Source organism: Onychostruthus taczanowskii, unplaced genomic scaffold (assembly GCF_017590055.1).
Source record: "Onychostruthus taczanowskii isolate IOZ18803 unplaced genomic scaffold, ASM1759005v1 scaffold40, whole genome shotgun sequence".
In the NCBI taxonomy this organism is placed as follows: domain Eukaryota; kingdom Metazoa; phylum Chordata; class Aves; order Passeriformes; family Passeridae; genus Onychostruthus; species Onychostruthus taczanowskii.
In genome coordinates, this window is record NW_024501460.1 from 2,028,948 (window position 1) to 2,045,862 (window position 16,915).

General features: G+C 42.0%; 1 protein-coding gene across 1 annotated transcript in view; it reads right to left on the bottom strand.

Annotated features, from left to right (window-relative positions):
* Positions 1–16,915, bottom strand: part of PHACTR1 (phosphatase and actin regulator 1) — a 294,715-nt gene that overhangs the window by 27,659 nt on the left and 250,141 nt on the right. The window contains exon 11 of the mRNA XM_041413189.1: positions 15,278–15,434. Within this exon, the coding sequence (XP_041269123.1) occupies positions 15,278–15,434 (157 nt within the window). The remainder of the gene's footprint in view (positions 1–15,277; positions 15,435–16,915) is intronic.

Here is a 16,915-nt window from a genome sequence, read left to right on the forward strand (position 1 = left end):
ATTAGATATAATTATTGCACAGTTATATCATCACCTTTACGTTCAAATCTAGTGGCCTAAAAGCATGACAAAATATTTTTTACCCAGGAGAATTCTTGTCCCATCTGCCTTTTCTTCTCTTGGACTTACTGAGATACACATAATTACCTGGAGGCTAAATTTAGACTACAAAGTGGTAAGCTTTTTTTCTGTTGTTGCTTTGTACATATTTCCACAGCAAAACAAATGGAATGCTATAAAGAGGCTTATCACATCAAATAGGGAATTAGCAGCGGGAATCATTAATCTCCAAAGTAACAAAGATCCCATTTCCAGGCAAATACACTTAACTTCAAAATAAACAACCCCTCCTTGTGAAAGAAAAGACTTCCAGAGGGACATTCAAACCCTCTGTGCTATATTGAGCAGGGTGCAGCCTTTCTTTTTGTCCTGCATAGTGTGACGTCAGCTTATATACATATTCTCCCTCAAGTTTTGAGAGCTCAGTTCAGCCCCTACTGAAGTTTCTCCACATTCAGTTTTCTGACTACTATCAGGTGCCTGTACATCCCCCTGTTCCACCTGGCACTCCATCCATGTGAAAACCTGCCTCATTACCACAATATAGCTGCTGGGGTGATACCAGTATTCTTTACATTATTTTTTTTCACTAGCTAGAGGTGATGTTGAACTATGGAGGGGGAGGGAGTGCCCAATTACATCTTCCTTATATAAAACAGGAGAGAAAACTATTCCTGGCTCTGTTGACCTAAAGAATAATTTTTCCTTCACACTTTGGACACTTCACTTTTTAAATCTCATTGGGAGAATGTTGCAGACATCTTCCCTGTGATATTTCAAATGAGGGTGCTATCAAAGTCCACATTTTTTGCAATTGTTTGCCCTCTAAAGAAAGACTGCCTTACATTGGTGACTGTTTTTTGAGCTCCTTACTAAATAGCTTTGCAGCTGGCATTCAGGCAGAAAGACTGAAGAGAATTAATATTTAAAATACTTTGTACTCAAGCTGAGCACAGTATGTTTGTTCATGGCTGCTGACATGCCATAGGAGAAGCCTGGATTTCCCTGAAGGGCATACTCAAATGCCAAGACTGAAATACCTCTGTCCTGGGCATTCAGTGCCCTGGTTTTGTGGCATACACTTGTTTTCTGCATATCTAGCTGCAGTGATGGCAAGGACAGGGGGCTTGGAAAAAGGAAGCAAAGGAAATAATCACAGTCACCCTGACAAAAATCCCTTCTGAATATTTACTGATGATGCACCAAGTGTTCATAAATCTGGAAACTGCACCTACTGCTATGAGAGGCTGCAGATTGGACTAAAACATACTGGCTAGCATAGCCTGGGCAAAGAGTCACAGTGCCTGCTTCCCAGTTCTGCTCAACTTCTTTACTAGTTTAAAACATGCCATTTCTCATTCATCCACGTTAAGCAGAAGTACAAGGATATACCCTCTCAGGCCCTTCTTCCAGCCCCAATGGCCACAGCCATGGGGACTTGTGTTTTGCTTTACAGGCAGATGGAATTTACATCTGTAGCCTATAGTTTATTGGGTGGTAAGCCTACTCTTATGACTGGAGGTTATCTAATGCTAATAACAACTTCGCTCTGCTGAGACCAGCTAACGAACACCAGCTGCTAAGGAGCATGGAGGGGGGGAATATCTCACAACTACTACACTCTGTCAGCTTTTCAAACTCCTCTGAGCAGTGTTTTTAGCAAAATGTACATTAAATACATACTTCCACTCTGTTTTCTTCTTTAGAGACATCAGAACACTCCTGTACAATGCATTACTGGAAATCCCTGCTGCTATATAGCACCACTGCAGGCTGTCTGGGATGTTTCTGAGAGGACCAAACTCCCAATTCCCCAAACTGAGGAAGAACAATAATTTGCTGATTGTTGTCTCTGGATTCATCCAGAGATAGAAACTGTTGAAGGCAGATCTTAAGGTTTTGCTTCACATAGTTAGAAAAGCAGAAAAGAGCTATACAAGGGTGCAGGGAGACTGAAAACTCTTGGAAGGGAAACTGGGACTTTTTTTTTTTTTTTTTTTTTTTTTGCTGTGGCAGAGAGGGACTGAGGGGATGGGGAAGTGCAGGGCTGAGAGAAATGCTTGTTGAAGGAAGTTGGGTGTCTGGAGTTGATTTCCTCATGAATGCAGCATGTCTGTGAGATGTTCTTGTTTAAAAACTGAGTCCTGTTAACTTTTTCCATAGAGCAGAACACAAGGAGTTTGGTCACAAGAGCTAATCCCATACTCTCTTGGGACTGAAGTAAGCTAGAGACTCCTACAGCCTACATGTCATAGACAGGCATTTGTCAAAGCTTGTGACCTGGCTAAATTGTCTGTGCTGGCACAGCCATTGTGCAATAACCCAAATCAGAAGAAATAAGTCAAGCATTGCAGCAGAATAGCTTTATGAAACATATTCATAGAAACCTTAGGCTGCAGAGAGTGAAGGGAAGCAGGATTTGGCGAAGTCTGAGACAGAATTTGGCCAAAGGCACACAAAAAAATCAACCAACAATGTCGAACACTTCAAAACCCAAAGATGTTGCTAATACACATTGACATTGTCGGTACTTTTGGTACCTTGTGTTATCGCAGAATGGCGAGTCTGGCAGGGATCTCTGAAGCCCATCTGATCCAATCCCTCTGCTCAAGCAGGGCTGCCTAGAGCTGGAACTCTGTGTCCAAATGACTTTTGAATATCTCCACAGAGAAATTTCACAATCCCCCTGGCCAACCTCTGGCAGTGTTTGGTCACCCTCAGAGCAGAAATAATGTTACTGATGTTCAGAGGGAACCTCCTTGTTTTGTTTGTGCCTGTTACCTCTGGTCTTGTCACCGGGCCCCACTGAGGAGTGCCTGGCTCTGTCCCCACTGTACCCTTCCTTCAGGTATTTATACACATTGATAAGATCACCTGAGCTTTTTATCTAGGCTCAACAGTCCCAGCTCTCTCAGGTGCTCTCCACAGGGACAGTGCTCCAGTTCATCATCTCCATCATCTTTGTGGCCCTTCGGTGGACTCTCTCTCATATGCCCATATCTCTTTTCTGCAGAGGAGTCTTGATATCTTTATAGATCCTTTCCAACTCAGAATATTCTGTGATTCTGAGCCAGAAGTCGACAGAGCACTCCAGATATGCCCTCACCAGTGCTTAGTAGAGGGCAAAGATCACATCCCTTGGTCTGCTGGCAATAGTTTTTCTAATGTACCCCATAATTTTTCTCCTCCCTACCAAATTGCTGGCTGATGTCCAACTTTGTGCCCTCAGAACCTCCAGATCTTTTTCTGCCAAGCTGCTCTCCAGCTGGGTGGCTCCCAACATATATTGGTGCATGGGGTTGGTCCTTCCTAGGTCAGCAATTAGCACTTGCCTTTGATGAACTTAATGAGATTTTTGCTAGCCCATTTCTCCAGCTTGTCAAGGTCCCTCTGGATGGCAGCACTATCCTGCAGTGCATCATCCATACCTCCCAGTTTGGTGTCACCAGCAAGTTCGCTGAGGATATGCTCTGCCTGTCATCCAGATCATTAATGAAGGTTGTTAAAGAGGACTGGAGACAGTACTGACCCCTTGGGGTATGCTGCTAGGTACTGGAGTCCAACTAGACTCTGTGCCACTGAACAGCAGCCTCTGGACTGGATGGGTAAATGGACTGAAAAGTCTGAATGGCTGGGCCCATTCTTGGACCTCAGGAATTTTACAGGAGACAGTGTTGAAAGCCTTACTGAAATCTACACAGACATTATCTACTACTCCCTGGTTGTCCACCAGGTCAGTAATTTCACAAGTTCCTCAGATTAATCAGGCATGACCTGCCCTTGTGAATCCACTTGCTGACTTTTTTTGTCCTTTATGTGCCTGAATATGGTTTCCAGGATTTGCTTCTCCATCACCTTCCTAGTGATGAATGTGAGGTCAACTGGTCTATAATTCCCTGACTCCTCTTTGAATATAGGAGTGACATTTGCTTTCCTTCTTGTCTTTGAATACTTCTCCCAGCTGACATGATCAGTCAAAGAAATATTAAAGAAAATAAGGATGGCACTGAATCTTCAGTAATGCTGGGTCAAGTTTATCCTTTCATTTATGCTGAATAGTGAGGCAGCACTGCTCTCTGGAAGATTTTACACATGCCCTAATTGTTAAAACATGACATGACTAGTGACAAGTGCACAGAACTGAGAAAAAGGCAAGGTACAGTGATGGGCAGGTGGGAAAATCAAATCTGAGGCAGTCAAGTGTGCAAGTATCAGGAAGGATGCTGAGACAAGTGAATTGTCATGCTTAGTATTCCTCTACTGATGCTTTGCATTTCCCCATCACTGTTTTGATATCTGCTCCAAAATCCTTCAGGCTGAGGCCAAGTTCTGCACAATATCTTGAACCAAGGTGGGGTGGTGGGGGCTACTAGCATTACTGAAATACAGTGATAAATAAGACAGAATAAAGACTCTGAAGAGAAGAATTAGTCAAGACAAAGAGAAATAAAAGTGCCTCCCAAAAAAGTGTCATATGATGGTTTTTTGAGGCAAAAATCATCTTTCCACCACTGAGCCTTTTTTAATCTGTCATGTCACATTAGAAAACATGATGGAACCCTTTTCTGGCATTAAACAGTGAAGTACAAAATATTGGCAGCTCTTAACTGCAGTAGAATATTAAATTTTCTTTGCTAGTCTAGTCTGAAGGAGAAGATGAAAAGGATGGTGGAACATCACAAGGCTTTGCCCAGGTCTGCCTATCTTATCTTTTATGTCTGTTCAAACAAGGGAAGAGTGAATGGTTCTGGCACAGCCTGATGATGAAGGACACCAGGCATTTACACCAGAAAAAGGTAGAGTCTCAGGGGATGTTCTGGCTTTGGAACATCAGCCACTCCTTTCCCTGAAAGTAGCAGAGGGAGGTTTTGGGATCAGTTGGGGAATCCCATGATGGGGAGATGTAAAGGCACCAAACTCTTGTCAGAGAAGTTTCTCCCCAATTTGAGACTGATGTGCAGCTCCAAACAAATCACTTCCTGTCAGAGGGGCTGCCTGCCCTCTTTCTTTTATAGCTGAAACTTGGATATTAAAGCTTCCCCGGGGCAGGTAAGTCCTTGTATAGGGGCACAGGGTGCTCTGGGAAAGCCAGAATTGGAGCACAGTTTGACTAATCCACCTTCCCAGTGCAGCCAGAGGCTGAAGGAGCTTGTTTCCCATGCTACTTGCAGGTTTAACTGGAGGTGGGCCAGCTGATGGGGCTATGAAAAGACCATCATGGAAGATGACCAGAGATCTTTCTCTGTACCTTCTGTGAGGGGCTCCCAAGGAGGGAGTTTATGCACACTTTGCACATAGCAGCCTTCCAGTACCTTAAGGGGGCCCACAAGAGAGATGGACTTTTCACAAGGGCATTGTCACAGGACAATGGGGAATGCCTTTAAACTGACAGAGGGAGGGTTTAGATAAAGTATTAGGAAAAAAATTATTTGCTGTGGGGATGGTGAGGCACTGAAACAAATTCTCCAGAAAAGTGGTAGATACCCCTGGAAGCATTCAAGGTCAGGTGGGATGGGGCTTTGAGCACCCTGGTCTAGTAAGAGGTGTCTCTGCCTATGGCAGGGAAGTCAAAATCATATGGTCTTTAAGGTCTCTTCCACCCCACACCATTCTATGGTGACATGAATCTGTGACCTCCCTGCATGCTGCCCTAATGGGTCTGGGTGCTCCCAAGGAGCCATCTGCCAGCCCACCAGGTAATTGGTGTCCCTGAGCTTGCAGAAGAGACAGGGTCCTGGTCCAGAAGCCATGCCTACTCCCCAGTCAAGAAGCAGGCTGGTGCCTCTGCAGCCCCTGATGTCTGAGATCAGGGTCCCTGCTTGCAAGGCTTTTAAATCAAAGCCAGCTGATTGCAGGGAGGCAGGAAGACCATTTCTGTCTGGATTACTGCAATAAAGGAAATCTTGAAGACTTTTCCAGCATGCTGAAAAACTCCAATATTCTGCAGGATAAATAGTCTAGCCTGACATTATAGATGCTTGCTCACTGAGTAAATACAATATATTGAATGCTTATTTTATTAATTATTCATTAACCAGTAATGTTGCTACCTCCTGAATTCAGGGATGTCAGTGAAGAACCAGGTTACTGAATTAATCTTGGTGCTAATGTGCTTTCCCTGTAGTGTGCTGGTCTGTTATTTATTTTCAGAAAAGCAAGTAATGAATATTACTGGCTGCACACTTAGAGACACATTGATGTGATCTACCACACATGAGAACACTTCCTCTTCACTAAAGTTATCAACACAAATGGTAATTTCACAGGGTCAGGTCTGAGGCTAAAGACTTAGTTTAATTCCCACATATGGTCTGTACAGTGCTTGTGAATCCCAATGCATTGAAACAGGAGCATAATTCTTATCCAAACCTGCCTCTAAAAGACTGGTTGTAACTTTTCTGCACATATGCAAAAAAAGGACTCCATTCATCTCTAAGCAATCCCTTTGTTAACACTATGTCTTTGAGAAAACATTAACATTACATAAATGTACCAGGCGTAATGGTAAGGATATTGCTTTCTTGATGCATTTGTCCAAAAGACACTTAGTCCTACACAAAACAAACTTAAACATTAAATCTTATTGACTCCTCTTCAGAAAGTCACCTCTGTTTACTCACGTACAATAGCCTGCACCTGAAACTCCAGAGTTTCTGGATATATAGGGATGACCATGCACACAAGTGAGATGTACTCCTCTAGCAGTTCCCCTTGTACTCACAGTAATAGCCACAGGGAACACATACGAGCATATATATAAATACAGTTTTAAAAGCCTGACTCAGATCGGCCTTTAAATACAAGTTTGACTGTTTTACAAGGATTGCCTCTGTTAAATCTCCTGCACATGTGTTGCTAAATAGGCCATAATATGCTGAAGTGGAGGAGAAATGCAAACTAACTTCTGAGAGAGGTTAAATATTTTGCTCAAAGAGCAATTTCTCCATTTTACAATCAGCAGACTATAAAGTGAAATTTATTCCTGCCAGTCTGCTTCTTTTATCTTGTACTCCCACCTGATTTGTTTCCTTTACAGAAATTACAAGGTCATCCAAGCTAAGCAACTGTTGTGCTTGTGATTAAGTACCTACAATCAGGAGTTACAAAACATGAAGATTTATGGTTAGATTTTTTAGAGGTGGAAATCTATGAGCTAGTTCTTAATGGAGCTGCCCTAAATTTGTCAGTATTAACCAGCAAAAGACAAACCCAACAAATAAACCACCTTTGTTTTTAAAGCCAGAATATAACATTTTGAAGCAACTACTTCCCTGTTTTTGTTTGTTTCACCTGTTTTTATTAACACCATTATTTTACTCAAAAGAGAGTACTGCACAGACTCCATGTGGTCTCTTGTTTACTGGAGAAATAAGACTATTTCTATTATCGAAATATGTTATTCTGTTACTGCCACTAGCTTTATTTATATCACCATGAATTATTTTGCCCAGCAGAGAAATGTGGCTTCCTCTTATATAAAAGCTGCCAGTAGTTTGACAACTAAAAGCAAAACTGCAATCAACTCAGGGCAGAAAATGAAAGATACCACACCCCACTGAAACTACAAAGGAAATTAAGGTAGATTTAATATATTTGTCTCAGCTGTGTTGACAGCCTGAATTAGACCTCAAATACAGACTGTGTCAGGGGGCTGAAGAGTATGGGAATGATGAAGGGGAAATTGTAACCCCTTTAACGCATTTTGTCTCAACTTCCTCAGAGAAAGGATGGGAGAAACAGATGTTGCAATGACAAGGCAGTGTGACTTGCCCTGCTTCCACGAGAGCAGAAACAGGAACAGTAGCAGACCCCAGCAATAACAAATTCCTTTCTGGGCTGGCGACATTTCTGACTGAAATGAACCTTTGGACAAGATGAAAACACTTTTCATTTCATCAGTAGTCACACAGGTGCCTCCGGGGAGACCTTGCCCTCAAATGCCACTCCCTGCTGCCTACCATTAAAATCATCCCTCTCCTCAGACCAATGTTTTTCCTCCTTTATAGTAGCATAAATAAAATGTCTCTGTACATTTGGAGCTCCGTTGTCTAACATGGAGAGACACATCTGCCCAAGGACAGACTAAATCTACTCTGCAAGGCTGTGCTTCCATAAATAACAAAACATCTGCTGGCCCTAGCTGAGCAAAATTGATGGGGGTGGGGTTTCATCCCATCCCAAGGTGGAGCTACAAAGGTTAAGGACACTGCTCATTCTCCAAACCAAGGAGCGTGTAGAGGTGATGTGTTCTGTGGTGACACTGTCATCCCTTGATTGCTCCACTGACCTTTTGCCATAGCAAATTACTCAGACAAAGCAAACTCATGCTGCTAGATATGAAATGCAAAACAACCATCAACTATCAAAACAACAGTAATAGCATAATGATTCTAGGCATGCCTTTTTCTGTGACGAATGATGATGTTAGCCATGCAAACTCCTCATACAAAGAGGCAAGTGTAAACCGTGCTCTGAAATGAGGATCCCTGTCCTACTGAAAGACAGAGTTAGATGTCTAAAGAGATCTTAGTATTGGGGTGGTTTTTTGAAAGCACACAAATGCTGCTGTCAATGAGAGTTTGTCAACTAACGGAATGTTCCAAAGCTCACAGGCATGGATGTACTTTTTGCGACCCCAATACACCTTAAATGAATAAACAAACAAGCAAACAAACAAATAAATATGTGTGTGGATCTCTTTCAGTAGCTTGCCTGAGGCTGGAAAACTGGTGGAAGATGCAAGATGCCTTCTTGGAGTATATAGTTTGTAACTACAAAACCACCATTTCTTTCAGCAGAGCAGAGGTCACCAGGACATTGATCAGAGAAAAGAGGGCTGACAAGGGCCTTGAATGCCCATCTCCCATCTGCACCCATGTACAGGACCCAGACCAGTTCTGCTCAGAGTATTTATTCCCAGCAGTTGAGCCCAGATGTGTAATGGTAGCTCAGTTGCAGCTTGTCATCCATAAACAATCACCTGCTTTTCCTACCTTCCTCATGATGCTAAGGGCAATTTCAATAGCTCCCTTGGGGTTTGTGCAAATATATAGCTAAACTAAAAGGGAAAAAAAATGCCGTTCTCCCTAGGTACCATTGCAGCTAAAGCTGAGGCTCAGCCCTTTGCAGTTTTTCTCCATCACCCCCATTCATGTATCTAGTGCTGTCGCATCGTCCCTAATCCAGGATTTAGATGAGTTTGTTTACCACAATCCCATTTTCCATGTGATTTATCCCCAACATCCTGCATGTGAAGAGGCAAGCTCCACGCACACCCGCGCCTGCGTGCTGCCGTCAGGGATGAGCTCTTGCTTTAGGCACTTGCTTTTCTCTCATTAGTGGAAGCTAACAATAAGTGTGAGAATTGCAGACGTCAAACGTAATTAGGAAGAAATTATTTCACGTTACCCAACAAAATGAGGTCTTTGAATAAAGCCTAATCCTGCTGTCTGCCCATTCTTTTTATCCCTAAATGACTCGGAGATAGGGAGGGCGCAAAATGCCCTCCACAGCACCGGATGGGGAGCAGCCACGAGGAGATTCAGCCATGCTCAATGGGATCCATCATGCTGCCATCCTCTGGCTGAATAAACCCTTCCCTAGTGGGACTGCAACACTGCTTAAAGAATTCACCATTTCAAAAAGCTGAATCTCTTCACAGCCTGAATTTTAGTAAATAAAAATGATTGCTTCGAACTATTCAGTCCCCTCAGACCCCTGAAGGAGCTGCTGTGCATTTCAATGACTGTGCAAGCCTTGCAGACTGACCCTTCCTCAGTACTGGTAGTATTTGTCACCTTCATGGTGATGCTGACAGCCCAATCCTCTTCCCAAACTGTCCACTTTTTCTACTCTTCTTTCTAGTATCTGATACAAATGAGTCCAAAAACCTCACAGCAGCCTCATGACATTTTAAAAATCAATGACAATTTTTTATACTTGTGGGAATTCACCAACTTCATTCAATCACAGGATTTCTGCTTCTAAGCAGCATTTTTTCAGAACAGCTGAGGAATACGTGGTATTGACCAGGGAATGTGTAGGTTACCTTTCTCAACAAGGTGGTAGGTGACCACCATCTGTCAAACCTGCTATTCCATAAAATTTTATGGCTTCTCATGCTGCGTTTCTCAGTCACAGACATCCCAGTAGTATTTCCAAAACATCAGTGGGACTATAAAAACCACATCTAGCAGGTGTGCATGTCCAAATCTCAAGTGTACTTATTTACAGCCATATGCACACAGACAGTGTCTCTGTGATCTACTGCCTCATGATCCTTGCAACATACAATTTATATTGCTTCAGAACACCATTTTCCACTTGCTGGTGTACGGACAGTATTCCATAATGTATTGTAGTAAATAAATCTAGGGCTGTACAAAAAACAATGCAGAGCACTACTGTATATCTGGCAGAGGAGCTTTAAAGCCAGCAGAACATATATATATAGTGACATACAGAGGATTCAGTCGAGCAATCGGAAGAGCATCTCCCAAAGTCAGGAAAGAGGCAATAGGTAGTTTGTTACTTTCTTCCTCATTTGTTTCTCATTTTACTAGTTAACTAATGTGCAGAAGGCTGCTCCCCCACCTCATCTCTCTGCTTTCACACTGGGCATGATAAATACATGATAAATACCACTACAACCAGCAGCTTTTGGCAGCAGCACAGCACAAACTCTTATTGGATTGCAAAATCTTACTGGTGTGCCTGTGGCACCTTCCAGTGAAGGGCAGCAGTCCCTGACAAGCACTACTGCCAGTGGACAGCCTTTATGTGTCTCCTCTGCCTCCAGACAGTGGATAGGAGTGTGCTGATCAGACAGACATTATGCTGACCAGTAATAATACTGTGAATATCAAGAAGTTCCCTTGACATTGATTATTAACAACATGATGATAGCACACTGGATTACCAGACATTTTGTGCTATTACATCATCCAATTCCAGCAGGTGGGAGAAGCCAGGATGGAAACAATCAGGGAAAACAAATAAATACATCGTGTTCTTGAAAAACAGTGGACTAAAATATCAGCTTTAATACTCCTGTATCTAATTGCTAATGAGCACGTTCACCAGAGCTCATTATGAGGGTTATGAGGCTCAAAAATACTTGAATGCCTTAGAAAGCCTCCCTTGTAGAATGTGTGGCAGATTAGTTGCTCTAAAGACACACACTGTCGCAGAGTATGGGGGACTTTGTGAAAGACATACAAAGAAACCAGGTCTTCCCATTCCAAGAGAGTGCAAACTCTGCTGTTTCTGTAAAGGGCTCTTCTGTTTACTAAATGTGTTGATTGAGAAAGTCTGTGGGGTCTCTGATGATCACCATTATGATTCTGTGATGAAAGAGAAGTGCAAGCACTGGCACTGAAGCACCTGTCTCAGTACCAGGGAACATTCCTGCAGTCCCTGGGAGATGTGCAGTTCTGCTGTCCATCACCCAGCCGTGCTGGCCCTCCTTTTCACCAGGGCTCCCTGACAGGCCTTTATCACCGCCCCAGGAGAACCTCCAAGTTCACTGTCACAGTCTGGGCATATCCCATTCCTCTCACCCTGACAGCCACTGAAAGCTAAATCCAAGTCTTCCTGACTGCTTCTGTAACTCAAATAACAGGGAGACTGTGCTTCCCAGAAGGTCCAACACAGCCAGTGAGAACAGAGACATCTGTCTTTTCCTTCCCCTTCCCTGTTAACTTCCAAAGTGCTGTTTTTCCTCCTGAGTTCTCCTTTCTGTCTTACAGTCACACACATGCACAATTCTTGAGCAGCTGTGAAGTTGCACAGGCACCAGAGGGATAAAATGGAGGACAAGTTTGGGAGGAGCTAAACAGGAAAAAGAAAAAAAAAAAGGAACACCATACTCACTTAAAGATTTACTTGGCACAGAAGGTTTGCATTTCAGAGTAGAAGATAATGGAGTTGTAAGGGTTTTTAGCAGCCAAGAACATGGTCTCCAGCATACATTTCCTATCCCCATGCCACATGTGGTTTTGAGCTGAGAGTTCTGCATCTTAATTCACTATTTTTGCTTCTTGTTTCATAGGAGATGTCACATTTTAGAGCAATCCATTCTGGTCTGGTTAAAGGAAGAGGTCTTCTAATTAATTGCTGTAATCAATTGCCATAATTGCTATGTAAGGACTCCTCAGAAATGGTTTATGGTGCACTGGCCTGTTCATGTGGCCTGTTCATGTGGAATCTCCTGCCTTTGCTATGACATATTTTGCCACCTTGGGCAAGAAGCCCCATTTTTGCTGGGGTCTGCATGTGCTGAGCCATGATACAGGGTACAGACCAGGGAAGCACGACACTCATGCAAAGTGTTTTATGACAGGCACAAAGAATTTGTCTCATGGCTCAGAGAACAACAAGGTGTGTAGTGGGCCAGGTCCTGCTATAAGATACAGTCCCTGCAGCCTCACCCTTACAGCTGGCCTGGTCTAACTCAAGGCACTATTCTCCCAGCATGGGAAAACAGTGAATTCTGCTCTGGAGTCTCTCTTCCAGTTGGCTGATGTAGCACTGAAGTCATAACAATTTTCTGGGAATAACAGGAGGTTCAGAGGTTCCAAGTTACATTTAAACACGATCTGAACAGACCTTTGTGAGCCAAATTGATTCCTGGTGCAACTCTAATAAGGCTGGAGGAACTGCACCTGGGATGATTTTGGTCCCACACAATATGTCAATGGCCAATCTCAATATGCCTGGATAGAGGCATCTTGGAAAAAGACATTCTCTTTATAGTACTAAATTCTGATCTGCCAAATGTGGCAGCCAATGAGCTCTTCCAAACTAAATACTGTGAGGATTATGCATAAATACTGAAGTACCCTAATCAGCCTCTTGGTGAAAATTAATTGATCCATTACAGACAATAACTATATGCTGAAGTTTTTATTCTGCATTTTTTACTTCTGTAAGTAGCATATGTGATTTGATTGGCTGGATATTTTAAACCCTAGGGGACCATTGGTGGAGCAGTACAAATCCCTCTGAAATCCAAAATTGCCAGCTGCAATTATAGTCTGCATCTAGCATCTTCTCTAAGGACTATAAATGCTTCACTACTTTAATTTTGCTTGGCATTTGCATCACTGTGTGACAATTACCAAGCAACAGCAAAGGATGGATTCAGTAATAAAGTCTGGTCAGTAAGGAAATATTGTCCAAATTGAAATATTCCTTCTATTTTAGTCTAATATTCATCAGTTTGTGCACATGGATATATCACATTTAGATATAGAACACTGGTAAGACAACCACCTTTCATTTTTGCTGCTGAAATGCCTGTAGTTTCTTACATATTAGATATGAGCAAAATAGTTCCCTCCTCATATTTCTTCATTTTTTTCAACTACTCAAAAGGATGAGACAGTAAGTTGTAAATAGTAGTAATTAAAGACATAGACTTTGTCACTCTAGTTAAAGCTTGTGAAATTCTACCATTTTCAGTGATGTTACACTGATATAAAGCAGAATGAAACAGCAGTTTCATTCAGCTCAGCTATTTTTTGAACTCATATATACACAGTTTTAGTTATTTGAACGATTTGTGATTGCCCCTAAGTCCTAGCTATACTAGAAGACAAGATCAGGCATTATAGCTCAAGCTATTAAACTCAGATTAGCAGAGATACAATTGGGGAAACAAAAGACAACATTATGAGAATATGGGGCTTACACAGGAAGGGCTTTGCATATGGCCAAAAATAGTTTCCTTTGTTAAAAAGGCATTTGCTGAAAAAAATACTGTTTAGCAAGGAAAAAAGCAGGTTTTGCAAAGGTGAAAAATAAAATACTTATAATGAAAAAGATCTGGTGCACAGTGAGCTGTGAAGAACCAGTGTTTCTAAATGACACTATTTTCCTTCATCAGCCATAGCTGGAAAACTTCAGAAGGACCTAAGTAATTTCGGCAAACGGACAACACAGTGGAAATGCTGTTCAATGTCATGGCAAGGTCAAGCAGTGAGAGACAAAAATTCTTCAGATGCTTCAAAAGGGTTCAAATTGAATCATATAATCACTGGGACCTTGCTGTCCTGTGCTGATCTGTGGGACCCAGAGCTCCAGTGCAGCTACAGTCTAACAAGGTTGGAATAAAGCTGAATAAAGACTGAACTGAAAAAAATCACAGTACCAGCAACAGAGCAGCACCATCTTACATATCTTGGGCATGTTTGCTGAAGCCCCTCAACAAGAATACAGAAAAATTGGACAGGTTTTGGAGGAGGCTGAGCATGACTCCGTACAAAAACTTTCAAAGACAGTTTGGAAAGGTGAGTTTATTCCAAGGAGGTGATAAACAAGGCCATGAAAGAAAAGTAAATAAAATGCTGAAAGTAGTATTTACCAGGAGCTCCTATTTTTCCTGTCTCCAAAACATGGTAGCAGTGTTTCCCCTGAAAATTTTCCCTGAAATTTTCATTAAAAAAATGAAAATGTGCAAGAAAATTCCCAACAACTGGCTGGTTATCTCCTTGTGGTTTTCTCACTGGAGAGCAACTAACAGCATTCACCAGCTCTGAGTGCCACCAATTTGATAACATAAGAGGATTCAATTGATTACAGAAATCATGGCATGCACAAAGAAGGTTCTTAAACAGTTCTGTCTGACCTCAGTTTACTCATTCTTGTCAGAAATCCTCCACATTTAATGCCCACCCCTTTACAGCCCATTCAATACAGAAAACCAGAACAGCTGGTGAGTAACACTGTTATGAAGAAGAAGGTGTCTAGACAGGGTAAATCTGTCCAACCTGACCCAATGAAGGCAAGTACTGAAGGACTTAACCTATTTTGCACCAGCAAAAGTCTCAGTTACTCACAGGAGATACAATCAGAAGAGAAAGTTATACCTCTGACCTTTGGCCAAACAAATAGCTCATAAAAAGGCACCTACAGCTACAGTCTGAAACGTTTTCAAAGCTGAACATTTTCAAATGATGTGCCAACAAGAACCAAATTCATGTAGCTCATCTGATAATTAACCAAAGTTCCCATAGCACATGCCAGGAAAATGAAACGGGAAGTTATATGGGAAGATTTATTGGACCAGAAATAATGTATAGAACCATTTTGCCTCTCCATGGCTTTTGCTCTTGAACATTGTAACCAAACAGATCTCAAATATTTAAAGACTAAGGAAAAAAACTATATCCCACCATATAATTCCAAAAGCAAGAGTTAAAAAATGTTTTTCTCTTACCTTGTTAGCTTTGTCCCAATCTGCTGCCTAAGTTCAAGCCTCTCTTCATCAGTCTGCATGGGGAGGATGTTCTTTTCCTCCAGCTCTCGCTTGGAAGGCCTGTTGCTCAGTTTGATTGCTAAAGAGTCCTTCCTGCAGAGTTTCCTTGCCAGAGGGCCTGTAGGAGAGAGGAGAGGTTCTGCCAAAAGAGGTGTCATCATTTCATTACAGCATGCACCTGGCAAAGAAGTACTAGCCAAGGGAGGATATGAGGTTCTCCTTTACACTGGTATGGACCATGGGAAAAGGGGTGTCATTAACTGTATGTGCTCAGTTAATCTCAATTCCTATCATAATAAGGAAAAGCTGAAATTTGTAGATATAGAGGAAATAGAAATTAATATATTGCTCCATAGAGGGGAATGGAGAAGAAGGGCTTGTTTCAGAATTGGTAGTAGCATCTGTAGCTTTTTCTAACATAGTATTTCCACACAGAATGAAAATAGAATGAAAAATTCAACCTCAGAATCTGGGCAGGCAGCAGAGCTACAGCATGTGAAAAAGGAGTACCTGAATGTCTCTTGCAATGTAATATCAAGACATCCAAGCCAGCACTAGAAGGAATCATGAGTCAGTCAGAAGCAGCACATATCTTTATGCACATTGACTGCTTCCTGGGCAGTGGCAGCGGCAAAGACACTAAAAACCAGTGGCCTCTTATGGCTCAAATTTGCTTTCTTAGGCTTGTGTCCAAAGCAGTTTGAACAAGGAAGACAGACACAGAGAGACACGAACACATGAGAGTTTGTCAGGAGAGTGTGAGATAGTGCAGTTCTGTTCTGTTTCTAGCATAAGAGCAAACACTGCTTAATTTCACTTGCAGGGCAAGGTGGGGTGCTGAGGAGATGAAATATGCCTGTTTTAGAATCTTATTTCTGTGCGTTTTAAAAGGGATGTTGTTTGATTGTACTGCTTCCAGTTTTCAGAAGAAAAGAGAGGCAAGGGCCTGGAACTTCAATGTCTAGGATGACAAGCAGCTGTCATACACAAAGCACTGTATCTTTTCTTCATGGCACAGTCCTATGATGCCGCACTGAGGCAGGAATTGGGTTTCCTTACAGAAGTCAGGAAGGCCACAGGTCCTTTCTCAGTCTGGAATTGTGATATGGCTATTGATTAACCTCTTCTTATCACAGCTCAATCCTCTGATTGTGACCCTTTCAAAGCATGTGCACATTTATGATTCCAAAATGATTTAAAACTGACTATATATAAAAGCTCTGATTCTCTATGTGTGGCAGTTATTTCATCCTCCTGAAGCAACTACTGGGATGATCTTTACTTAAGCCAAAGGCAGGGCTTCTATTCACAAAGGGCATTTGGGAAAGCAAATCCAAAAGCCAGTTTGTAACTGAGCCAATATAAGCCTAAACCTGTCATTTGAATTTAGTCTGAGCACGACTGAGACAGACATTCATAAATATTAGTGAAATCAGTATAAATTTATATTGTTTGTTATTTTGGATTAGCATCCCCATATAGTCAAGCCCTGAGAGATGAAAAAGCCACAGCCAAGAAAGAAAATACACAGGCCTTGTGTTTCCACTGTGTATTGTGAGTTCAGAGTAAAAATTAAATAAGTGAGAAAGGAAAAATGGA